The sequence below is a fragment of the Homarus americanus genome, unplaced genomic scaffold (assembly GCF_018991925.1).
Source record: "Homarus americanus isolate GMGI-L3 unplaced genomic scaffold, GMGI_Hamer_2.0 scaffold30108, whole genome shotgun sequence".
NCBI classification, from domain to species: Eukaryota; Metazoa; Arthropoda; class Malacostraca; order Decapoda; family Nephropidae; genus Homarus; species Homarus americanus.
The window spans coordinates 13,048,523-13,076,506 of record NW_024748109.1 but is presented as its reverse complement, the minus strand read 5'-3'; the positions used below and the strand labels follow the sequence as shown (position 1 = coordinate 13,076,506).

Sequence of the window (27,984 nt, the reverse complement as noted above, 5' to 3'; positions counted from 1 at the left end):
CTTTGGCTAGAGTCTTGCTGGACTCTGTGAAGAAAAGGTTGGACCCATACATAGAAATGAGAGAAGTTCGAGCAGCGGCTCTTCTTGATCCGAGGTTCAAACTGGACTGGCTGTCGTCACAGGAGCAGAAGGACCAGGTACTGATTGATATCAAGGAAAGGTTGGAAGAATCAGAGGCAGTTCAGGAGGGGTCAACGGAGGAAAAAATGACAAAGGTGATCTAGCATAAGGATTACCTGAATCAAAAAGACCCAGACTTTTCTCCTTCATACCACCGTCTTCAACTAGGCCACAAAATCAACGAGCATCAGAGGGAAGCACAGTGTTTCTGTTGGTGAAACAATATGTGGAAGAAGTAACTATCCCATGTTCAAGTAATCCAATGCTCTACTGAAGACCTGACAAGGGAGCTGATGGTGTGTACTGCAACATCTGCTCCATCCGAGCGAGTTTTCAGCATTGCTGGAAATTATTGCACAGCCAACAGGGCCCAACTTCGTGTCGCTTCTCTCCAGTCATTGTTAATAATAAAATGTAATGGTGAATTATTTGAAAAACTCAAAGCCTTGTAAATATTATGTGTAACTTGCAGTATACACGGACTGCACTGGAATCTTGATAGCCTATGTCTGCTTTTTTCACACTAGTTTTAAGTGAAACATATTCATCAATACGGTTTTAGCCCTTATTACTAGAAGCATGACGGTTTTCTTTTCAAAGGGTGAGCCATCATGTAGAAACTTGTAATTATAATTGAACTTTTGATTTTAAAATTGTAATTGCAATGTAATTGAACATTTGAAATGAAATTGTAATTGTGATTAAAAATTCAGGCAAGTATTTATATTTGTAATTGTAATTGACTTAAAAAGGTGTAGGTAGTAGGTAGCAGACAGTTATCAAACAGTGAGGTGCAACCGCCTGGGAAGATATTGGAAGCATAATGTGTTGTCGAAACGGTAGACCCTGCTGCCATATGGCATCACAAATATTGTGACCAAGCCCCAGGCTGCTGATATGACTTTCTGCCTCATTTACATAAGTGCAGGGTCTCAATTGTTTCTCTGACTTTGACAACACAACATACATACTGTACAGTATATCGTTTCTAACTCTTTTTTTATTTATTTTTTTAATTTTCGTATTTATTTATGGTTAACATTATTATTATTATTATTATTATTATTATTATTATTATTATTATTATTATTATTATTATTATTATTATTATTATTATTATTATTATTATTATTATTATTATTATTATTATTATTATTATTATTATTATTATTATTATTTGTATTATTATTATTATTATTGTTATTATTATTATATTTTCGCCCTCCAGTTTCTGATGTGGGTCAGTGACCTGTGCCCGGGTGGGCTAATCCCCGTCAAAAGAAAAGAAAAAAAAATGGGTCAACCCTGCTTACCAAGGATATATACGTGTACTTATTGACTGAGGCGTCGTCGTCCACGTTGTATCTGTGTTGCCCATAAACGCCGCTGTGTTGTACCTTAGTGTTTCCATCTTCAGTAGAACGAACAAAAGTTTTCGGCATTCTTACCGAAACTGTACAGTAAATTGACAATCTTTGAAACCTGTTAAAAAAGCTACTGAAATATACCTTTCTACGGGTGAAAAACATTGGTACTTGCATGAGGCTACAGGCCTTTGAAATATGAAGCCACAAAAAATACTAAATATTTTGAATACTATAGAAAAACAATTCAAGAAATTATAAAGATGGTGAAAGCAACGGGAGAAATAATTAAAATTTTCAAATGATAAAAATGAGATACTTTGGCCCTACAATTAGAGTAGAAATATTAATGAGTAAAGTTGAGGGTAAAAGAGGCAGGTGGAGGCAGAGGCTGTGATAGATGAGTGACAGTAAAGACTGGGTCCAGGAGAGATTGGTAAAGGCGTGTGGGGGTGGAGGGCCGTGGTCGCCAACCTTTATTAAATAACCGAGGTGATAACTGCATGGTCTCCGTTACTCCTCTACTTTATTAGTTACCAGCTTGTCATAACGTCGCCTCAGAAAAAGAATCTGAGTGTGAGTTTTGCTGTCATAAATCCCACACTTATCTCGTTTAATCTCACTCCATCTCGTTATCTACTCGACGGCGATTGACGGGGATTAACTCTGGCGATTTATTAACGGATTTGACTGATTCATTCACAGTTGATATTGGCGATGGTGGTGGTGGAGGGTTGGGGGTAGGAGATTGTTGTTGTTGTTGTTATGGTGATGGTGGTGGTACAAGGGGGTGGTGGTGGAGGGTTTGGGTAGGGGATTGTGGTTATGGTGGTGGAGGGTTGGGGGTGATGAAGGAAGGGGTGAAGGGATAGTGATGATGGTGAATGGAAATTGGGGATGGTGAAGGGAAAGTGGTAATGGTGAAGGAAAATTGGGGATAGTGAAGAGAAAGTGGGATTGGTGAAGGGAAAGTGGGAATGGTGAATGGAAAGTAGGGATGGTGAAGGGAAAGTAATGGTGGTGAGGGGAAAGTGATGGTGAAGGGTAAGTGATGATGGTGAAGGGAAAGTAATGGTGGTAAGGGGAAAGTGGTGATGGTGAAGGAAAAATGATGATGATAAAGGGAAAGTAATTGTGGTGAAGGGAAAGTGATGACGGTGAAGGGAAAGTAGTGATGGTGAAGGGAAACTAGCGATGGTGAAGGGGAAGTAGTGGTGGTGGTGAAGGGAAAGTGATGGTAGTGAAGAGAAAGTAATGGTGCTTGAAGAGAAAGTAATGGTGCTTGAAGGGAAATTAGTGGTGGTGAAGGGAAAGTAGTGGTGATAAAGGGAAAGCAGTGGTCGTGAAGGGAAATAGTGATGGTGAAGGGAAGAATTATGAAGGGAAAGTAGTGATGGTGAAGGGAAAGTAGTGGTGGTGAAGGGAAACTAGCGATGGTGAAGGGAAAAATTATGAAGGGAAAGTAGTGGTGGTGAAGTGAAAGTAGTGATGGTGAAGGAAAAGCAGTGGTCGTGAAGGGGAATAGTGATGGTGAAGGGAAAAATTATGAAGGGAAAGTAGTGGTGGTGAAGTGAAAGTAGTGATGGTGAAGGGAAAGTAGTGGTGGTGAAGGGAAAGTAATGGTGGTGAAGAGAAGTAGTCTCTTTAACTTCAGTAGCAGTTTCTGCAGTGTGATCTTCCTCTGCAGATCCTTAACTCCTTGAAGACGACGTAATCAAAGGGCTAAGACAGCGTACTTAAAAGAGGTTAAAATTTGCATCTGTCGTTCTTAATTATAACCGAGCATCATCCACCAGCAGCATGACCGATATCCACATGTCAATATGGTCAGAGTCCCAAACTTTCGGTTGGCGGATTATCAGGGGTTAAGAAGGTACCTAGGTGAGGTCACCTGGGAACAGTTACGTCAGTTCCCAGTAGGAAGGGGTGAGGTCATAGATGACACAACAATTGATCATGACTATAATATATTCACTAGTATACTACATAAAGCACAAGAACAAAATATACCACACAGAAAAATTAGGTCAAATAAGAATGAGCCAAGGTGGATGACCAGAAAACTTAAACATGACATAGGAATAAATAAAGGAATATATAAGAAATTAAAGGGGGGGGAGGAGCAGCTCAGAAACAGGTATAATGAACTATCTAGGACTGTTAAGAAAAATGTAAGGAAAGCAAAGAGAGACTATGAAATCAAAATAGCAAGAGAATCCAAGGCGAATCCCAAGGGATTTTTCCAGGTATATAGGACAAAGGTCAAGGACAAACTTGGGCCTTTAAAGTCAGGGAGGGGAGAATTGATAAATGGCAGTGAAGAAATAAGCAAAGCATTGAACAGCTACTTCTTATCAGTTTTCACAGAAGTAATTTGCGATGAAATTCCGGAGGTGGAACTGATATTTAAGGGAAAGGAAGAAGAGAAATTAAAGAATATCACTATCAGAAAAGAGGATGTTCTTAAGAAGATAAATAAACTAAAGAACACAAAATCCCCAGGGCCGGATGAAACTTTTCCTCGAGTCTTAAAAGAGTGTAGGGAACAGATTAGCGGACCCCTCGTAAACTTATTTACAAAATCATTAGACACTGGAGTTGTGCCAGAGTTGTGGAAACAGGCGAATGTAGTACCCATATTCAAAAAGGGAGACAGAGCATCAGCGTCAAATTACCGGCTGATCAGTTTGACGTCAGTAGTGGGGAAATTTCTTGAATCAATTATAGCAGATAGCATCCGATCGCATCTAGAGAAAAGCAAATTAATCTACGACTCTCAACATGGGTTTACAAAGGGAAAATCTTGTCTAACAAATCTGCTAACGTTTTTTAGGAAAGTCTTCGAGGTAGTAGATAATGACGAAAATTATGATGTTATTTACTCAGACTTTAGCAAAGCATTTGACAGAGTACCGCATCAGAGGCTTCTGAGAAAAATTAAGGCTCATGGTATCGAGGGGAAAGTTTTAAATTAGATAAAATCATGGCTCACCTATAGAACGCAGAGGGTCAGCGTAAATGGTGTTAAATCTGAGTGGTGCCGTGTAACCAGTGGGGTTCCCCAGGGGTCAGTACCAGGCCCACTCTTGTTCATAATCTACATAAACGATTTAGATACTGGGATCAGCAGTGACATAAGCAAGTTTGCGGATGACACCAAAATAGGGCGGCAAATTAATTCAGGGCAGGATGCAAATGCATTACAGGAGGATCTAAATAAACTGCAGGGGTGGTCTGAAAAATGGCAAATGAAATTCAACACCAGCAAGTGCAGCGTACTTAATATTGGAAGAACAAATACTTATAATGTATACAGCCTTAACAACATCAACCTAGAGAAGTCGACTTGTGAAAGAGACCTAGGGGTACTTGTAAGCCCGGACCTACGGCCTAGAAAACAGTGCGTTAATGTTCGAAATAAGGCAAACAGAGTATTAGGTTTTATATTTAGAAGTGTAAGTAACGAGAGTGCAGAGGTCTTATTGCAACTATATCTTGCTCTAGTCAGGCCGCACCTCGATTATGCGGTTCAGTTCTGGTGCCCCTATTATAGAATGGATATAAATTCACTAGAGTCGGTGCAGCGAAGAATGACAAAAATGATTCCGGGACTTATAAACCTTCCATATCAGGATAGGTTAAAGAAACTTAACTTGCATTCCCTAGAAAGACGAAGAGTGCGGGGAGATATGATAGAAGTATTTAAGTGGGTGAAAGGAATCAATAAAGGGGATATACTGTAGATAAAGTTCTTATAATATCCGAGCAGGATAGGACTTGGAGCAACGGATTCAAGTTGGATAAGTTTAGGTTTAGGAGGGAGATAGGAAGAAACTGGTTCACAAATAGGGTGGTGGACGAGTGGAACAAGCTTAGCAACTTTGTAGTAAGTGCGGGAACTCTGTAAATTTTCAAAAGGAGGCTAGATAGATTCATGGATGATAGAGAGTGGTAGTAACTCTCGACAGGAGCTGCCATGCACAGGCCAACCGGCCTATTGCAGACTCCTTATTTTCTTATGTTCTTATGTTCTTACATAATGTACCAACACACTCTTTCCTGATCCACCCCCTCGTATCTCTCTCTCTCTCTCTCTCTCTCTCTCTCTCTCTCTCTCTCTCTCTCTCTCAATTCCATGCTTTCACTCTATTTCCACTACCTTCATGTTTTGTGTATGGATGTGTTTCATGTTTCTGTGTAAAGTCGTAATTAAGTGGATAAGTCAATAAGCTAGAAGAAGCCAAGACGTATGGTGGTCCTCCTCCTCTTCCCCACCAGGCACGTCGTCAGATTCATAAATCAAGGAGGGCAGTATTACAAGTACTGTATTCCATATTTAGGGCTCATGATACTCCCAAATTTAAGTCATTTGGTAATAAAAATCAATATACAAGAATAACTTTACTGATTTTTTCTCAAGATTAATATGTAATCATATTAATAATAATGTGCTACACTGAAACAGTTCAACTAAATACAACTGCTTTCTCCTTTGAAGTGTCAGGTTGAAGTGTCAACAGAATTTCCTCCACACAGTATGCAATGATCATGAATTTTCTGCATTTTATTTGTTTTAATAACCTTTTTGTCTTAATGCAGTGGAGGGGGAGGAGGAGTGGGGTAAGAGTGAAAGGAGGAAGAGTAGAGGAAGAGAAGCAGGAGAAGTGAAGGGAGAGTGAAGAGGAGGAAGAGCGGGGGGAGAGGAGAAGAAGGGTGGAGAAAAGGAGGACGACGACGAGGAGAAGGATGGAGAAGAAGAAGAGGAGGAGGAGGAGGAGGAGGAGGGGGAGAAGAGAAGGAGGAGGAGGGGCGGTAAGAGTATCCATGAATAAGAATTTTGATTGGGTTTTAGTGGTTTAATCGTCGTAGTGTTGACCATTAATAGCAGTTCAGTAATAATACAGTAACACACAACAATGCTACTATTCCTCCTAGTTGTGTTAGGAATAGTAGAACATATAAGAAGTAATAATAGCAGGTGGAGAAGAAGGAAGAAGAGAGATTGCTGAAAAGTACAGGGTGGGCAAATTATCCTATTTCCCCTTCGAAAAGTAGTAGTAATGGCAGTAGGAGGAAGAGGAGAGTGGGGAAAGGAAGGAAGAAGGAAGAGAGGTATAGTTATGGTTAATAGGAAGAAGAGCAGAATGAGAAAGGAAAGGGCGAAAGAAGAGAGATGCAGTTATGGTAGTAGGAGGGAAGAGGAAAATGAGAAAGGAAATGAAAGGGAGAAGGAAGAGAGGAATAGTTATTGATAGTATGAATTTTTTAGCTTAACACATTTATTGACAAAGCTTGGAGTACAGTTTGCCTATTCTGAGTAATTCAGTCAGGTCTTGACCCTGAGGGTGGTATCACTTCTCACTGCCACGAAGGACAGAGGTTCATACACAAAGAAATACATCATATTCATTAACAGTATATATAGGTCAGATTCATGTGGGTTGTGGGTGATGTTACTGTTCACTGCTGTAAGACAGTGGTTCATATACATTGGACATCATATTCTAATTGAAGACTAATCATTGTGGGCTAGCAATTTGGGATAAACAGCAAGAATGTCCTCAAGCACCCTCGATTCAATGTAGTAATTACAAAGTTCATGATACAGTAAGCCAGGTGGCCTGAAGTCTTTGGCAGTGTCACATTCAATAATATAGTGTTCAAGTGTATGCTTTAAAGGTTTATCACAAAGTTAACATGCTGAGTGTTCCGGTATGGGTACAGCGTTACTAACTTGCCAGATGTGTCTGTATCCTCTAGCCTAATTCTGGCCACGACTACATCACATTGTCTGGTTCTGTCCTTATGCTGGCCATACCGGTACCTCTTGTCAAAAAATTTGTCATATTTACTATTGCTACAACTGTCAATTCTCTCTGCATTTCTCAGTTCTTCTAGATCAGAGTTCATGATTCTGACTTGAATGTTTTTAAGTACAGCATTGGACAGGCCAAGGTCACGGTCAACATTTTCTTAATAACATGCCTCATTGGCCAGTTTATCAGCACGGTCATGATACCTAATTCCAACATGGGACGGAATCCACACAAATTCGACACGAGAGTTGTTCTCATTGGCAGTTATCACATTTATTTTAATATCACATACAACTTTAGACATAGAACCTGACGGGCTGTTCATTGATTTCAAAGGACTTTGCGAGTCACAGAATTTCACCCCACCTCCATTTTCTTTAAGGTAGTCTGTAGCTCAGTAGATTCCAGTTAGTTCAGTTTGTGTTGTGCTGGCCCAGCTGTTCAGCCTTTGCTTGTTTGACACTATCATTTCTTTTTTTTATATGTTACAATTGCACAGCCTGTTCTACCTGTGTTATCTGCACAGAATCATCAGTAAAAGCATAACATTCACTTGATTTAATACTTTGTGTCTGTTAATTGTTTCTAGTGTGACACATCTCGTCACATCGGTGTTTAACATTTGCTTACTACCAACAGGAGTGTATTTAATAGGAACTGATATATACAGCCAAGGAGGAACGGCATTAATGGGTTCGTCTGCGGTGATTGGGACAATTAGTTTCAAGAGATCTGCAACATTTTTATGAAGCCACGCCCCAAAGAGAGTCTTTTGTGGAAGGTTAGCGAGATAGTCGGGATTACTTAGATAGAACATCAACTCGGTATGAACTGTAGTTTGGGGACCATTGTTCTTCAAATCTTTGACACAAAACATGGTATTAAGTAGAGCTATCCTCTCAGATAGGGAGGGCAGCCCGAGCTCTTTCCTCATGTTTACAATTCTGGTTGATTTTGGTCATCCTAGAATGATAAGCATGGCTTCATTTTGCACTCCCTCAAGGCTGTTGAGTTGTTTAGGCGGAATAGTCACAAGATGGAGAGCAAGATAGTCAACTACAGAACGAATAGAGAGAAGATAGAAAGTACGAGCATAGGTGATGTTATTTCCATAGCCCTTGCCAACAAGGGTTCTGAGGGGTTTAATGCCCTGCATTAGTTTGGCACGAAGGTTGCCGACAAATTTTGCATCATTCACACAAATTCCAAGATATTTATAGGAGCTACATAGTTCCAAGGGCATGCTGTTAATGTTATAGTCAAGAGGCAGAGGGTGAGCAGGACGAGGATTGAGGACCCTCGTCTTGTTAACAGATATTATGAGACCACATTCCACAGTCCTCTGAGCAAATACATCCAGCAAGGCTTGGAGCCTGAGCTTGGTCTGTGTCATAATGCAGATATCATCAGCATAGCATATTACAGCCTCATTTGGCTGAACTGGAATGTCAGCAATAAGCTTGTGCATCAGTATATTAAAGAGCATAGGACTTAACACTCCTCCCTGAGTAGTGCCAACCTCAAATGATCTCATTCTGGCACTTTTGACTCCCCTAAACAGAACACTGGCATACCTGTTGGACAAATAACCCTTTATCCATGTCAGGAGGTTACCTTGGATGCCAAAATTAGCTAGTTATTCAAGTATAATGTGTCTATTAGGTACATAAAAGGCTTATTTAAGGTCTAAGAAGGCTGTTTGTGTCATATCTTTTGAGTGAACAAGATATTCTGCAAAGCATGTCTGTGTGCTGTGCCTGGGCATGAACCTACCCAGATTAGGGGCCAGTTTGTCTCTGACTTGAAACATGAGATGGTTGAGAACAACTCTTTCAAGGACTTTATACATACAGGAAGTGAGTGAAACGGGCCTGAAGTTTGGCGATTTAGCTTTAAGGATTGGTACTATGTTTCCTTGAGTCCATTTCTTAGGCAGAATACCCTGTGTGAGGCTCATTTGATACAGGTCAAGCAGTGGATGGTTAGGGACCTCATTTAACAATCTGAGGGTGTTATAGGTTATGCCATCCTCACAAGGGGAGGATGATTCACCTTGTATTAGTGCTGTTGTTAGTTCGTGGTGCGTTATAGGAAACTGGTCGGAAAGGTCTTGTGAGGAACAGGCTATTTCAATATTGAAACCCCCTATTAATGTGTGTGGTTTTAAGATATTGCTGTATGTCAGGAGGCAGGGAAGTGATTTGTGACACACTAGTCCATTGGTCTAATTGCATGTCAGCATATTCTGCAGGGCTGTGATGAAGTTGGTCTGGGGTGGGTGACTTGGTAATGGCTCAAATTTTGTTCCACACTTCTGCTTGAGTGGTTGTTCTATTAATCCCCTCTAAGAATTGTTCCCAATAGGTATTTTCACCTGACCTTTGAGTTCACGAAATGCTCTGTTAGCTTTGAAGAATGCCAGGAGGTTATCACTAGTTTTATTTTGCTTAGAAGTGTTGGCAAGCTGTTCTACCTTCTCTCCTTCTTTGGTGAGGATGGGGTCATGTGTCCACAGAGGTGGTTTAGTGCTGTCCCCTTCCTCCTTGACTTAACCCAGGTGGTATTATATGTGGTAATCAGTGCCTGATTTAGACCTGTGGAGACCCATGGGCAGCCTCTTTGTGGAGGCCCCCCTCATTATAACTACCCAAGAGGGTGGGGTGGCTAGTGAAGCGAGCCTAAACATCTGGGAGTTACGGGGGGCGCTGGAAGCACCCCGGGAAAATTTTGAAATATCAACACTTCTTTGGAGAATTTTGAAGCCATATGCAGTCATATTGAGGATATTAGAACATTGAGAATTTTTTAATTAACTGTATATTTATTGATAGTGTACAAATTCCCAACACACACACACACACACACACATAAGTGATAGATAAACATGAATTTTAAAGAATGAAAATAAAAATAATCAAAATGAATAAACAAATAAATAAAATATTGTAATATGTGGAGGCCCCCAGATTGTGGAGGCCCCTGGGCAGCTGCCCACTTTGCCCACTCCTGAATCCGGCCCTGGTGGTAATGACATTTATTAGATCACAGCAAAATTCATCCACTGACCCAGGTGTATATCCAGCATACCATCTGTGGATGTAGGCCTTGAAGTGCAATTTAAGATTATCTGGGATGTTAATTCTGAGCTTAGGATGGGGTTCACACTTGACATCAGCAACAGTGTATTCAGTAAATATTGCATGATGATCACTGACTAGGTGGTCTGAGATGACCTTAGCCTTGACATTACTGTCTACTGGGTTATACCCAATCACATAATCAAATCTGCCCCCCATCAGATGTGTCACTTTCTCTGCGTCGTATACAGTGATATTATGATTATTGGTGTAATTCACAAACACCCTCCCATTAGAGTTACACAGGGCATCACCGAGGACAATGAAACGAGAGTTAAAGTCACCCATACACAGCATAGCATTGTTACCTGATGGCTTTGGTAACACGTCCGCTCGCAGCTCATTACGCCGAACATAGATGTTATACAGCGAAAATTGACTGCTTGCTGTCTTTGCTGTAAATTGCTGATAGTGAACACTTTCATCATTGAGAGTTTGATCCATTTAAAGACCAGACCATTCTTTACAAAAGTGAGCAGGCCACTTCCTGCTCCACTATTGTATGCTGTAAACCCAGCTATCCTGGGTGCAGCTTTCTTCTGGGTGCTGGACGTGTAAGGTTCTTGTAAACCAATTACATTTATGTTAAAAACTTTAACAAACCATTGTAGGTCATTAATTCTGCGGTTACCGCTCCGGATGTTCCATGGAATGAACCTCAAGCGTTCGTGTTACTCGTTTCACCTTGAACTGAGTGTAGAGAGTCGCGCGTTGGCTTCATAGATCAACCTGACCAATAAGTTAACCGTTTCAAATTCATCACCCCCGGAGTTCTTGATAATGCGCCTCACGGTCCTTATTCCAGAAGGATTTTTATACACAGGTTCCTTCATTAGTCCCGCGAGTTCCTCCTCCGAAAATATTGGAAGAAGTACAGGGTTATGGACAGTTTTCAAACCTGGGGTTATTAAAGAAACCACGCTGGCAGTCTGGGGCTCATTCTCCCCATCACTATCGGTCTCGCTCTGGCTACTCATTCTCATGTTTGCATCATTATGAAAGGAGGCACCAGCTCTCTTCAGAAGCTCCACTGACACTATCACCGCCATTGTTCACTGGTACACTTACTTGGCAGGCTTTAACCTGACCTGCGTTGGCTAACGAAGGAGAGTCACTGTGCCTGCTGACTTCAGGTGGTGGAGGCGATCCGGCCGCGTTGGCATCACTGAGTGGGACCGCTATTGTGGGTGGAGGAGGCCTCCCAGGACAATCGGGGTGGCAGGCCGTAGGAAGACAGTAATGAGAGGGGGAAAGAAGAAGGGAGGAAGGTACAGTAATATAACAGGGAGGCGGAGGGCGCGCAGTCCTTCCTCCCTCCCCCACTGTTCCATTACTGACTGGTGTCCGGATTAGGTAATCAGAAGCCACACCTGATGTTCGTCTTGCTTCCCTCTAATTAACGTCTTGGCATGTTAATTACACGAGATAATTTATACTAGTATTTTGATGCATAAGAATTCAAATTTTTTTTTATGCCTCCACAAGAGTGCATATAGTGTGTTCCTCTGTCCATTCGTCACGTACAGTTTCGGTTTAATAATCACATACAGACAAAAACACATATGTTATGGGCTTCATAAATATCAAGATTACAGCTGAGAGTGTCTTAAGTACAAAATTATCCGAAGAATAACTTGAATCGAATACAAATACACTTTATTAACAAGACTTCATAATGACCCGTGTCAAGACTATAAACTAATTATCAAATTCAAGTCTATGTTAGAAGGCAAGACCACAAGGAAGTCGAAAGTCAAAATGTTGTTTGAGGTGTGACGCTTGTATTCATGGTGATACATGTGTGTGTGCCGATATCATCACTAAATAATAAAGTGTCTGTGATACAGGTCAGAGTCACATCAAAGACCAAACTATGTCTAATTTCCGGGATATGTGACCGGTAAAACTGTTATTATTCCTTATATTTTGGGTGTAAATAAAAACCAGGTAAATCAACAAGTACCGTTCTAAGCTCACCAGCATTCACACCACAAGACTTGTGAAGGCTGCTGTAACACGTTGAATCAACTTTTTCTGAAATTGCAAATCACATCGAGGCTCAACCCTCATATTAGTTTTGGCATTGTTCTGTGTATTGTATTTGGATCTGAAGCCCTTATTTTCCTAAGCAAAAAGCAAACTTTATTTTACCTGAATATAACACATAGAGGGCTTTTTTTTCATTTATATTAACATTATATAATTTATTTATTATTTTTGGTGGGGGGAGGTTATTATATTGTGTACTGCAGGATATCATAATACTACTTTATAAAGCAATTTTCCTGTATGCCTGTATTTCGGGAGCGAATCTGTTATTAAACCATTATTTTGTACTGCTCGAAGACCGCTTCATATTTCCATATTTTATATTGCTAAATGTTGTTTCTCAAATTTTTTTACTGAATATTTAACTAGGTTAGTGACTAGTGCTATCATTTTAATGCAGAATATGTTTATGCTGAACATGAAAGCTATGTTTAGTCTTAAATATCAGTGTTGTTTTCACAAATTTCTGATTTTACATTCAATTCTGTGAAACGCAGCGCTGACTTATGTTGGCTTAGTACACCTGCGGCAGATCGCTGAGGACTTGCACCATAAGTGGCCGACTAGTGTATAAAGGTTGCAGACCCTGGTCTAGGATGACTCTTGATTCAACAGAGAGATGTTGATGAAATATTATTTGTGTTTTTATCATCCTGGACTCTACCAACACTAAATTTTAAAGGTCACTTCTGAAGGCCAAAGGTCAAAACCCAGTCCAGAGCATAACTTTTTCATCTCTATACATACTAAGATGAAATTTCACAGGAATCCATACTAGACCATGTGCAGGAAACAATTTCTTCCACAAATTAGGGCCATTGGCGGCATCCTCGCCCAAACACTTTTTTATTTATGTAATAATTTATTTTGTGTGTGGGGAGGGGGTAGTTGAAATAAAACAAAGAGAATATATTGTTGTAATTTAACGGTGAAATTTGGTATGTTTGCAATTACAGTTTCCCTTTGGTCCGAATATGAAGGTTATATATGTACAGTATTTTTATCGTTCAAATATTATCTATTTTTTTAACCCTTTGAGGACGATGATTTAACCCTTTGAGGACGATGATTTAACCCCTAAACGATGATTTAACCCCTTGAGGACGATGTTTTAACCCCTTGAGGAGGATGGTTTAATCCCTTGAGAACGATGGTTTAACCCTTTGAGGGCGATGATTTAACCCTTTGAGGACGATGATTTAACCCTTTGAGGACGATGATTTAACCACTTGAGGACGATGATTTAACACTTTGAGGACGATGGTTTAACCCTTTGAGGACGATGGCTTAACCACTTGAGGACGATGGTTTAACCACTTGAGGACGATGATTTAACCCTTTGAGGACGATGGTTTAACTCTTTGAGGACGATGGTTTAACTCTTTGAGGACGATGATTTAACACTTTGAGGACGATGGTTTAACCCTTTGAGGACGATGGCTTAACCACTTGAGGACGATGGTTTAACCACTTGAGGACGATGATTTAACTCTTTGAGGACGATGGCTTAACCCTTTGAGGACGATGGTTTTACCCTTTGAGGACGATGGTTTAACCCTTTGAGGACGATGATTTAACCCTGAGAGAACGATGGTTTAACCCGTTGAGGACGATGATCTAACTCTTTGGGTACAATGATTTAACCCTTTGAGGACGATGGCTTAACCCTTTGAGGACGATGGCTTAACCCTTTGAGGACGTTGGTTTAACCCTTTGAGAACGATGATTTAACCCTTTGAGGACGATGATTTAACCCTTTGATGACGATGGTTTAACCCTTTGAGGACGATGATTTAACCCTTTGAGGACGATGATTTAACCCTTTGAGGACGTTGGTTTAACTCTTTTGTAATGAGACAAAACTCACAAGAAGAAGATTACATATAGGTAGAATATTGATAGTATAAGAGTATAAAGAGAGGAAGACTTTGGTAGCGTGGCCGTGATAGTTATTTACTCTTATCGTACACTGGTCGTGTCTTACACGTCAATACACATATATTACGTTCTTAAAGGCGACTTCTCAAACACTGCTTCGTTACAACTCTTTATTAATTACGAACATGACATGGACACATTAATAACACCTTCTATTGAAGTTACTAGGACATTATATTTACGTTACTAGGACATCATATTACGTTACTAGACGCTTTGACTCTCGGACACGAACATGAAATGAATACACGTCCCACATAAGTAACTCATCCCGTGGAAAGCTCTGACAAACACTCACGTGACCTAGGGAAGGCCTAGCAGGGAGACTGCTTAGCTGGAACACTGGTGTCGGGAGGGCGACTGCTTAGCTGGGACACTGGTGTCGGGAGGGCGACTGCTTAGCAGGGACACTGGTGTCGGGAGGGCGACTGCTTAGCTGGGACACCGGAGGGAAGTCGGGGAGGGAAGTCCTGCAAGACTCTCCTCCCGTGAGAGGGACTCGGCTGTGGTGGACCTCCTCCTCCGATCCCTGTGTGTCTCTCTCTCTCACTCTGCCAAATTCCCTGAGGGAGGACTAGGACGTCCTATATATTGGGATGCGAGCCGTCAGGTTCAGCTGGTCCGGGGGGGGGAGGGGGGGGCGGCGAAGGGTCTCCTTACATTTGACCTGGCCAATGTGAGGTCAGGTCTGGACTTTTCAGAAACTATCTGGGAAAGTCATCAGGTGGGGCCGTGTGTATATTGGGAGAGCAACCGTGAGAGTTCCCCTACACTTGACCTCCCTAATGTCGGGTCAGACTGGAGTTTCTGAGATGTAAGACGTACTTTCTGGAGAAGTCATCAGGTGGGGCCGTGTGACATGACAGGCCCTGGTTGATTTGTGACCCCTTGAGTTGGGCTCCGAGGATTACATTTGACCTGGCTAATGTGAGGTCAGGTCCGGCCTTTGTTCAGAGAGTAGGTTATTGTATATTGGAAGAGAGTCGGCTGGTGCCTTCTTACATGTCTGTTGTGGTGACATGTCACATGGGAGGGGAGCTAGTTGATTTGTAACCCTGGTCAGCGGCAAGAGATACCCTATACTTTTGACCTCCCTAATGTCGGGTCAAGTCTGGCTTTCCTCGCGATGTAAGCTGTGGTCTGACAACCCATCACTACACCTCCCGCCAAGACCAAAGCTTACATGCTCAGAGAACTGATGACACATTTAAAGTAGACAGTAACATCATGTGCAGTATCTAATATAGTCCCTGAGGCGATAATGCATCCTTACATTTTACAAATAATAACCCTAGAGATGTATGTTTTTCTACTGGCATAGTTTGATCTGACAAAGCTTACTATACCTCCCGCCAAGATTAAAGCTTCTATGACAGGAGAAAAAAATAAAATACATACACAGTAATTGAACATAGAGTGATCTAAAGATCCTTCATAGTGTCCGAGGCAAACTTGCAACTCACATTCTACAAACAAAATCAGGTGTTACATTGCCAAACCAGGCCGTGTCAAAATAATAATTCATCTCAGTCAGTAAATGGCTACAACATTGTGTTTCGTAGTGCAAAACATTGATCAAATGAACTCATAGAAAAAGTGACTAATCTTTTTTAAAAAACATTCTTTGTAGTACATGTTAACAAAAATCAGAGAATGAAATACTTCATACAAAATGCTCCTGCTTAACATGTTAGGGTGTTATATCTTTTTATTACACATCAGCAACATCAACAACATCAGTACATTTGTTGGGTTCAGCATGGCTCAAGTCCTCCATCCAGCTGGTATCTGAAAATAAGGAATGCTGGCAGCACAACAACGGTAGTCGATTGGTCCTTCTGATTATCCACCTTTTCATCGTCGACTTTCTTCTGATGTCAGCACAGCGTCTCTTCTGTCTTCACATAGCACGTTTTTCCTTCTTCAATACCGCACTTTGTAGGTCGTGTCACCACATCTGACTTCTTCTCACTTCCTCCTGGTTTCTATAATATTCCAGATGATTTTTCTGTTCACCTGCGCTTCCTCTACGTTTAGAGCATTTTCATATTCCAGACGATTTTTCTGCTCATCTGCGTTTCTTTATACCTCTTCGTTTTCCGTCATATTCCAGATGAATTTTTCTGCTCCATCTGTATTTCTTTATACATCTTCGTTTTCAACATATTCCAGACGATTTTCTGTTCATCTGCCGACGGCCCTTCTCCGGCTGGGATGAAAGCCGGTCCACTGTTTGGGCTGTCGTCTCCTTAGATAACTCGTAAGGCAGGTTCCGCGGACCAGGCCTCGCCCTCCGTACGTGAGTGTCGGCGAGACCAAAGACCGTCCTGTCTTACACCTTCCACAGTGGTGAATCCCTCCCTGGCTGGGCTCACCAGGGTTCGTTGTGTGGCACTTCATTCCACACTCCTTAACTTCCTAGTAGAAAAATATAAACTCTTCTTAATCCTAGACCAGGTAGGACTTGAAAGAAGTGGGGTGGTGCGTGGCGGGGGTGGTGCTGCATTCCTCACGCTGCTTCTTCTCTTCGTATATGTGCTGTGGACGGATTCCGGCTAGCCATGGGGCGGTACTGTGTGTGACATTTGACAGAAACAATCCTAAAGGGATGATGGATTAGTTGGAAGTGCATTCGCAAAAAGAAACAAATATTTACTTTATAAGTTACGTCAATGTTTGGTAACTATTATTTCCGTCACGACAATTTTCTCATTAGGCTGGGTCGGGGAGTGAAGCTCTGCTCATTACATTGAATATTATTTATCACTACGCGTCAAAGAGAACATTACAAATCATACTAGCATAAAAACACACTGAGTGAAGCTCTGTAATTATCGCAATATTAAGTAACACTAACCACCGATTTCAAAGCATAACTCACGGGACAAAACATATGGGGATTGGTGGTCACAGCGACCTAGGGGAGGCGAGGCGGGGCGCGGCTGCGGAGCGCGGCTGGCCAGGCCGGCGCGGCGCGGGGCGGGGCGGGGTGGGGCGAGGCGTGGCGGGTGAGGTGGGGGGAGCCGGGGCGTGGTTGATCGGGCCAGGCCGGGGCTTTGCGGGGCGGGGCTTTGCGGGGCGGGGCGGGGCGGGGCGGAGCGGGGTAGGGCAGGGCAGGGCGGAGCGAGGCGGGAACGGATGGGTACGGAGGGTGAGGTGAGGGTTAGGACAGGGAGGAGGATGTAGGTTAAAAGACATGTTAAGTTATAACAGTTAGTACAGACACCGCTTTCATAACTGAAACAATTTCTACGTTCAACACTGACCAACAATCAAACTGCTCTTGGGCTACTGAGAATGTCACAGATCGCGGGGGACACTGAGAAATCACGTTAAGCACTGAACATATTTCTAGAAAAAAAAAATTCGCGCATACCACGACGAGAGACACTTACTTGAGCTGTAGCGGTGACACACTAGGCCACTTTTCACGCTACGACACGGGAATTACTTATTACACAATTGTAGACAAACTTAGACTGAAACAAATGAAGGATGAAACGAGCCAGGTGTTATGGCTAACCGAGGGAAGGCGTGAGTTTACGTTAAGTTCGCTGCTACCATTATAATAACTAAGCGAGGGAGGCGTGAATTACATATATAGTTCGCTGTCACCTATAACAAGAGACAAGGAGAGCGTGAATTACATATAGTTCGCTGTCACCTATAACAAGGGACAAGGAAGGCGTGGGTTACACATAGTACGCTGCCGCCATTGTAATGAGACAAAATGAGACAAGAAAAGAGATTTAAATATATGTAGGATATTGATAGTATAAGAGTATAAAGAGAGGAAGATTTTGGTAGCGTGGCCGTGATAGTTATTTACTCTTATCGTACACTTATCGTATCTTATACGTCAATACACATCTATTACGTTCTTAAAGGCGACTTCTTAAACACTGCTTCGTTACAACTCTTTATTAATTACGAACATGACATGGACACATTAATAACACCTTCTATTGAAGTTACTAGGACATTATGTTTACGTTACTAGGACATCATATTACGTTACTAGACACTCTGATTCTCGGACACGAACATGAAATGAATACACTTCCCACGTAAGTAACTCATCCCATGGAAAGCTCTGACAAACACTCACGTGACCTAGGGGAGGCCTAGCAGGGAGAGCAGGGAGACTGCTTAGCTGGGACACTCGGGAGGGCGACTGCTTAGCGGGGACACTGGTGTCGGGTGGGCGACTGCTTAGCTGGGACACCGGAGGGAAGTCTCGGTCCTGACCGGAGGCGACTTGCCTCCGGCCTCTGACTTCGGCTCGAGCAGGCCTGGTGGTGTCGTAGCTGGCCACCTTGTTACAAGACAACTACTTCTCTGCGAATCCTCGAGGGAGGACCAGGACGTCCTATATATTGGGAAGCGAGCCGTCAGGTTCAGCTGGCCGGGGGGGGCGGCGAAGGGTCTCCTTACATTTGACCCCGCAAATGTGCGGTCAGGCCTGGACCTTTTCAGAACTATCTGGGAAAGTCATCAGGCGGGGCCGTGTGTATATTGGGAGAGCAACCGTGAGAGTTCCCCTACACTTGACTTCCCAAACGTCGGGTCAGACTGGAGTTTCTGAGATGTAAGGAGAAGTCGTCAGGTGGGGCCGTGTAACACGAGAGGCCTTGAGTTGGGCTCCAAGGGTTACAAGTGACCTGGCTAATTGTGAGGTCAGGTCCGGCCTTTGTTCAGAGAGTAGGTTATTGTATATCGGAAGAGGGTCAGCTGGTGCCTTCTTACATGTTTTGTTGGGGCCACATGTCACATGGGAGGGGAGCTAGGCTGATTTACCATCCTTGGTCAACCGCAGAGTTACCCTATACTTTTGCCCTCGGCTAATGTCCGGTCAGACTGGAGTTTCTGAGATGTAAGCTGTGGTCTGACAACCCCTCACTAAACTTTGAGGACGATGATTTAACCCATTGAGGACGATGATTTAACCCTTTGAGGACGATGGCTTAACCCTTTGAGGACGATGATTTAGCCCTTTGAGGACGTTGGTTTAACCCTTTGAGGACGATGATTTAACCCATTGAGGACGATGATTTAACCCTTTGAGGACGATGGTTTAACCCATCAGAACTCAAAGGGTTAAATTCACGATTATACTTTTATTTTCTATAAGTGCGTTATATATTTATGTCTTGATTTTGTATATTTGTAGATTAAACACCGATTTTGTTTTATTTTTTATTCAAATATAAATTAAATACTGCGTGGTTTTCTTATTTACATCTTAGAGATTATGTATCATTTATTTTTTTAATTAATGATTGTATATATATTTTATTGTTATTTTTTATTTACTTGTAATTTAAAAACTTATTTTTATATTTCGTTTTCGTTTATTTTTTTAATGAAATGTAATGTATTTGTTTAGTATGAGTGTTATAGTTGCTTGCAAACAGAAGAGTTTTCATTCATTTATATTGTCATTTTTTTGTTTATGGAAGAATCAAGTACTATTGTTCTGCCGAGGCATAATTTGGCATTATAATTTTTGTGAACTAGGTATTTTGATTATTTTCTATTCCAAGCAGCAGTTATTTTGGCAAGTGTAGGGACATTTTCTTGTAAATATTGATGTATTATCTATGTAAGAATTTTCTAAAATGTATTGCATAATTTTGTTTTGATTTACTTCCAATTGTAAGCCTCGTTCAGAGTAGAACGTACTAGAACTTCCCAGACCTGTCTGGGTTGTGCTACGGTGTTCTAGGGTCGTCTAATGAGGTATATAATCAGCAGCATGCAGTAGACTGAGAACTGCACCTCGGTGAGGCAAGATCTTCTCTGTTCCCGAGGTACTACGTGAACCTGACGATGCTGACCTGTGACCAGGCAAAGGTCACAAGACTGTATCCAGTCACATGCCTTTCGCGCAAGCAACTAAACCTCCTTGCCCTAAGGAAGTTTTTTGACTCCTTAGGAATCAGGGGGGTGACAAGGGTCGTCCGCAGACCAGTGAGTGGTGGCCTTATCGTCACCTTTGCAGAATGGACAGGCCCAGCAAATAGCCAACATGGGATCCAGATACTAGTGGAAGCTCACACAGAGGATAACTTGGTGTTGAGAGTCATCTCCCACACCGAGATAGAACACCTTGAAAAAGAAGAACTGGCCGAGCTGATCGGAGACCAGCTCTCAATAGTACGGAAGCTGACCAGCGCAACTGCACTGGTTGGTTACCCAAAGAATCTTCCAAACACCGTATTGCTGGGATGGGAGAACATCCCAGTAAGACCGTATGAAAGAAGACCAACAAGGTGTTAAAAATGCCAGAGGTATGGCCATCTGGCAGGGAAGTGTCGAGCTCGGGAGGTAGGGGATATAGATAAAGTTCTTATAATATCCGAGCAGGATAGGACTCGGAGCAACGGATTCAAGTTGGATAAGTTTAGGTTTAGGAGGGAGATAGGAAGAAATTGGTTCACAAATAGGGTGGTGGACGAGTGGAACAAGCTTAGCAACTTTGTAGTAAGTGCGGGAACTCTGGAAAGTTTCAAAAGGAGGCTAGATAGATTCATGGATGATAGAGAGTGGCAGTAACTCTCGACAGGAGCTGCCATGCACAGGCCAACCGGCCTATTGCAGACTCCTTATTTTCTTATGTTCTTATGTTCTTATGTTGCAGTTGCGGGACACCCGGGCACCAGCACGCCACGTGCTCGGCGGTCGCCAAGAAATGCGCAGTTTGTGGTGGCCCTCACTCCTTCTCCGACCGGGAGTGTCCCAAGTGGAGTGTAGGGTGGCTAAGCTGCGAAGCAAGAAGAAACTGAGCTACAAGGAGGCTCTCTTTGCAGTGAAGACTGAAGAAAAGAAGAATTAAGACCCCAACGAGACCACAGAAAAGAAGCCAGAATTAAACAAGACCGAAGAAAAAACAAACAAGCCGAAAAAGCCAGATTCAGTAACATTAAAATTTTCAGCGTTTTTAGACTTTTTCGAGTATATACCAGAACAAGAACAAGAAGAGGAATGGAAATTGAAAAGCAAAAAGAACAAAAGGAAGAAGTCCAAAGAAAACGATTGGGGGGGGGGGGTGGAAACAGCTTCGGCCGAAATAGCAGAAAGGCGAAGAGGCCAGTAATCTTCAAACAAACCAAGCCTGGTCAATCAGTCGACCGTTTCTGCTCAGAGTGCGAAATACAAGCTTAGTAAGACAACTGAAGATCATTTTTGTGCAAGTATGATGGTATTGTTGTGAGCAATATAAAAGAGAAAAGACTAAGGAATTGTACACTGGTAATGTGCTGACTGTGTATTCTAGGTGAGAGTCCACTTGTGAAGACATTACCCTGTGAACTGTGTTGTGAAGAATTAGTGAATATTAAAGATGACTACAGTTCACAAGTGTGTTTCTGTGACCTGGTGGAAATCTACCTAAATGTTGTCTGTACACTGATACCGATCGCCGGGAAATCACCGGAGACTGGTGGGACAGCAAGTGGCAATTCGACGACACTAGTGATATATATATATATATATATATATATGTTAATAAGAAATAGCCCAAGTTTGAATGTAAATGGAAGTGTTTATTGTATTCCATGTAGCAAATGTAATTGTAATTATGTAGGACAGACAGGAAAAACACTGCAGCTCAGAATCAAACAATATAAGTACAATATCAGAACAGCATCTGAAAGCAGTGCCCTGTTCGTTCATGTTAGGAATAATAATCATCCCATTGCTTGGGAAAAAAGCTTATAAGTATTCAAATCATCTTGTGTCACAGAAAGACTTCTGGTTGAAGCTAGTTTGATTAAGGAATTAAAATCAATAAACATTAGTGATGGTCAATTCAAAACTGATAATATGTTACATAAATTTATTTGTCAGTGGCCCAAGGTTAAAAATGCTTTGAAAACCTTAATGGGTCCCATATTTTTGACCTGACCTGACTTGTCACGTCGCCCCCTTCTCTTAAGCTCCTCTACGTATGTGTTGCTGTGGGGATTAGTGGATGAGATCATTATGACCTGACCTCATGTTTAATAAGGTCACCCTGTATATTTAAGCCTCTCTCTGTCCATGTAATCCAGTTGCCTCTGAAGATGTTTTGAATAAAGACGAAAGCTAAGGTGCTCCGTTGTTTCCCTTTTCCCGTGTGATTTTATCAAGATTTATCTTATCCACGTTTTCATTGTGGATCTACATGAAATAAATAAATATATATATATATATATATATATATATATATATATATATATATATATATATATATATATATATATATATATATAAGAACATAAGAAAATAAGGAGTCTGCAATAGGCCGGCTGGCCTGTGCAACGTGCATGGCAGCTCCTGTCGAGAGTTACTACCACTCTCTATCATCCATGAATATATCCAGCCTCCTTTTGAAACTTTCCAGCGTTCCAGCACCTACTACAAAGTTGCTAAGCTTGTTCTACTCGTCCACCACCCTATTTGTAGACCAGTTCCTTCCTATCTCCCTCCTAAACCTAAACTTATCCAACTTAAATCCGTTGTTCCGAGTCCTATCCTGCTCGGATATTATAAGAACTGTATCTATATCACCTTTATTGATTCCTTTCACCCACTTGAATACTTCTATCATATCTCCCCGCACTCTTCGTCTTTCTAGGGAATGCAAGTTAAGTTTCTTTAACCTATCCTGATACGGAAGGTTTATAAGTCCCGGAATCATTTTCGTCATTCTTCGCTGCACAGACTCTAGTGAATTAATATCCATTCTATAATAAGGGCACCGGAACTGAACCGCATAATCGAGGTGCGGCCTGACTAGCGCAAGATATAGTTGCAATAAGACCTCTGCACTCTTATTACTTACACTTCTAGATCATAAGAACATAAGAATGGAGGAAACTGCAGCAGGCCTATTGGCCCATACTGGCCAGTCCCGTTTACACCCAACCCCTATTGCTCATACGAGCATCCAACCTATGTTTGAAGCAATTCAGCGTATTCGAGTTAATGATGATATTTGGTAACTTGTTCCATTCATCCACTACTCTGTTTCCAAACCAGTGTTTACCTATTTCACGCCTAAATCTAAATTTGTCTAATTTAAAACCATTGTTACGAGTTCGCTCCTGGTTGGATAGTTTGAGTACCTTTGTAATGTCCTCTTTGTTTAGCCCTGCCTTCCACTTATACACCTCTATCAGGTCGCCCTCGCTCTACGTCTCTCAAGGGAGTGCAAATTAAAGATGCTTTAACCTATCTCTGTCTCAAGGACCCTAATGCCGGATTAGTCTTGTCATTCTCCTTAAGATTCTTTCCCAGGTTATATCCATTCTGTAATACGGTGACCAGGGCAGACTGCGTAATCCGGGTGTGGTCTCCTACAGAAATAAGATACAGCTTTAGGATAGCCTCCTTTAGTCTTGTAACTAACACTCCTTTGTATGAACCGTACTTTATTAGCCTTATTCTGGCTTAAAAAAACATTGTTTACTTGAAAGCAGGTTCCTACTTATCATTACTCCTAAATCTCTCTCGCAGTCGGATTTCTCTATAGCATCGTTGTTCATCTGGTACCTGGTTTCCCTGTTTACATCTCCTATACTGAGTACTTTACATTTGTCCACGTTGAATTTCATCTGCCATTTTTCAGACCATTCGAAAAATTTGTTTAGATCTTCCTGTAGTTTTGCGGAGTCCTCGTCAGATTTAATTACACGTCCTATTTTAGTGTCATCAACAAATTTACTTATGTTGCTGTCTATGCCGATATCTATGTCGTTTATGTTTATAATAAATAATAATGGTCAAGTACTGAGCCTTGGGGAACTCCACTTGTGACGTTGCTCCAATGGGACTTAGTGCCGTTAATGCTCACTCGCTGTTTCCTGTCCTGTAACCACACCCTAATCCATTTAAGGATGTCACCTTTGATGCCATGAGCTTCTACCTTTCTAATTAGTCTTTCGTGGGGGACTCTGTCGAAGGCTTTACTAAAGTCCAGATATACCACATCATAATTGTGCCCCTCATCCACCGATTCGAAAACTGATGAAAAGAATGTTAATAGATTAGTTAGGCAAGAACGTCCGCTTGTGAAGCCATGCTGGGAATCATTGATCAATCGGTGCTTCTCCAGGTGATTTCGAATAGAGTTTGAAATCATTGCTTCCAGTATTTTGCCTACTATTGATGTTAGACTGATTAGGCGGTAGTTAGAGGATAGTGATCTATCCCCCTTCTTGAAAATCGGTATTACATTCGCTATCCTCCAGGATTCTGGTACTACACCTGTTTTTAATGACATGTTAAACAACTTTGCTAAGGGCATACTAAGCTCTTCCTTACATTCCTTTAATACTCTGGCAAATATCTCATCGGAACCAGGTGACTTATTAGGCTTTAATTTGTCTATTTGCTTAGTAACATCGTTACTAGTCACTACTATCTCACTTAATTTGTTTTCTTCTCTGAATAGAGTCGGTGCCTCAGGTATCATGTATAAACTTTCGGTGGTGAAAACTGTTGAAAAATATTTATTCAAATTATTGCTCATTTCTCCGTCGTTATCAGTGAGCTCGCCTGAGTCTGACCGTATTGGTCGAATCTTTTCTCGTGTTTTAGTTTGATACATTTGGTAGAATCCTTTGGGGTTTGTCTTCGCCTCCTTGCTATCCTTACCTCATTATTCCTCTTTGCTTTCCTTATCTCGGTTTTAACCCTACTCGCCAATACCCAATAATAGTCCCGGAGGTGAATTTCGCCACGATTTATCCTTCTACCTATAGCCTTCCTTTGGCCAATGATGTTCTTTAAATAATTATTTATCCATTTAGGGTCATTGTTGTCTGATCTGAGTTTTTTATATGGTATGTTCTGCCTTTGTGCATTAAGTAACTTACTATTTAAATTGTCGTGGAACTCGGCAATATCAGATCTCGTTATCAGGTCCGTGTCATCTGTCAGGTTCACAGCTGCCGACAACCATCAATCCTATGTTTGCCTTATTTCGAACATTAACGTAATTGTTTTGTAGGCCGTAGGTCCGGCTATAAGTGTACCCAGGTCTCTTTCACAAGTCGACTTCTCTAGGTTGATGTTGTTAAGGCTGTATACATATTACGTATTTGTTCTCCAATATTAAGTACGCTGCACTTGCTGGTGTTGAATTATTTGCCATTTTCAGACCACCCCTGCAGTTTATTTAGATCCTCCTGTAATTCATTTGCATCCTGCCCTGAATTTCTCTGCCGCCCTATTTTGGTGTCATCCGCAAACTTGCTTATGTCACTGCTGATCCCAGTATCTAGATCGTTTATGTAGATTATGAACAAGAGTGGGCCTAGTACTGACCGCTGGGGAACCCCACTGGTTACACGACCCCACTCAGATTTAACACCATCTACGCTGACCCTCTGCGTATATATATATATATATATATATATATATATATATATATATATATATATATATATATATATATATATATATATATAAAAAAAAAAAAAAAAAAAAAAAAAAAAAAAAAATAAATCCACAGTGAAAACGTGGATAGAATCTTGACACGGAAAATGGAAACAACGGGCACTGTTTCCATTTTCCGTGATTTATATATATATATATATATATATATATATATATATATATATATATATATATATATATATATATATATATATATATATATATATATATATATATATATATATATGTATATATATATATATATATATATATATATATATATATATATATATATATATATATATATATGCTGATAAACAAGGAAAAAGAAAACACGAAGTTCTGCGCCTGTGTAATTCATATCTTCAGGTTAGGGTCAGCTTACCCTCTGACCTGACTACCTACTGCTGCAGTGCTTTGTAAAGATTAGAAGGGCTATTACCTATACCTGACCACTGTGGACTTGATCCTACCCTCCTCTGTATATATGTATCCTGTTTTGTACTTCTTCTTACTCTGTACTCACCCCTGAAGATGTGAATTACACAAAGCGCTTGGGAACTTCTGTGTTTTCTTTTTCCTTGTGGTTATCAGCACATACCTGGATCAACGCACCTACAGTGATTTATTTGTATATATATATATATATATATATATATATATATATATATATATATATATATATATATATATATATATATATATATATATATATATATATATATAAAATAAATCTACAACGAAAGAAGAAAAACACAAAGTTCCCAAGCGCTTCTGTGTTTTCTTTCTTTCCTTGTGGTTATCAGCATATACCTAGATCACGCGCACCTACAGTGATTTACTTACATACATATATACGACCTGGCCACTAGCAAACTCAGCAAAACTACAGGAAGATCTGAACAAATTTTTCGAATGGTCTGAAAAATGGCATATGAAATTCAACGTTGACAAATGTAAAGTACTCAGTATAGGAGATGTAAACAGGGAAACCAGATACCAGATGAACAACGATGCCATAGAGAAATCCGACTGCGAGAGAGATTTAGGAGTAATGATAAGTAGGAACCTTAAGCCAAGTAAACAATGTGTTTTTGCTCGTAACAAGGCTAATAAAGTACTTGGGTTCATACAAAGGAGTGTTAGTTACAAGACTAGCGAGGTCATCCTAAAACTGTATCTTGCTCTTGTGAGACCACACCTGGATTACGCAGTTCAGTTCTGGTCACCGTATTACAGAATGGATATAGAATCCTTGGAAAGAATTCAGAGGAGAATGACAAGACTAATCCGGCATTAGGAACCTTGAGTATAGAGACAGGTTAAAGCATCTTAATTTGCACTCCTCGAGAGACGTAGAGCGAGGGGCGACCTGATAGAGGTGTACAAGTGGAAGGCAGGGCTAAACAAGGGGACATTACAAAGGTACTAAACTATTCAACCAGGAGCGAACTCGCAACAATGGTTTTAAATTAGACAAATTTAGATTGAGGTGGGAAATAGGTAAACACTGGTTTGGAAACAGAGTAGTGGATGAATGGAACAAGTTACCAAATATCATCATTAACTCGAATACGCTGAATAGCTTCAAACATAGGTTGGATGCTTATATGAGCAATAGGGGTTGGGTGTAAACGGGACTGCCCAGTATGGGCCAATAGGCCCGCTGCAGTTTCCTCCATTCTTATGTTCTTATGTAACCGGTGGTGGAAGCTGGGTAAGCCAGAAGGAGGGTCCTAACACTGGTGTCAGGAGTGGGATAGCCTAGCAGTGAAATATTAGGCAAGATGGAAGATGACGGTGTCCAGACCAGATGCCAGGCTAGCAAGGGAGATTTCCAAGGCTGATTTGATGCAATTCTTTGAATTACAACGAGAGGAACAGAAACAGCTATTGCAATAATGAGAAGAACAGAAGGCGCAACAAACATGGTTGCAAGAACAGCTACAATCACAAAGAGAAGAACAGAAGGAGCAACAAACAAGGTTGCGAGAGCAACTGGAAGAACAACGAGAAGAGCAGAAACATGAAAAGGTGCAGCTGCAAGTGAAAATTCAGGAACAACTGCAGGAACAGATAGAAGAACAGAAGCAACAACTACAGCAGCTGCAGGAAGAGATCGACAAGAAAATTCATTAA

The 27,984-nt window shown here is 41.2% G+C and overlaps 1 protein-coding gene across 1 annotated transcript; it reads left to right on the top strand.

The window, feature by feature from the left end:
* The first annotated feature begins 56 nt into the window (after nt 1-56).
* On the top strand, nt 57-27,984 carry LOC121880180 (uncharacterized protein DDB_G0285291-like). The gene is made up of 4 exons (XM_042387308.1): nt 57-137; nt 21,065-21,122; nt 21,701-21,783; nt 27,790-27,984. The coding sequence occupies exons 1-4, from the start codon at nt 57-59 to the stop codon at nt 27,982-27,984; spliced, it is 417 nt and encodes a 138-aa protein (XP_042243242.1).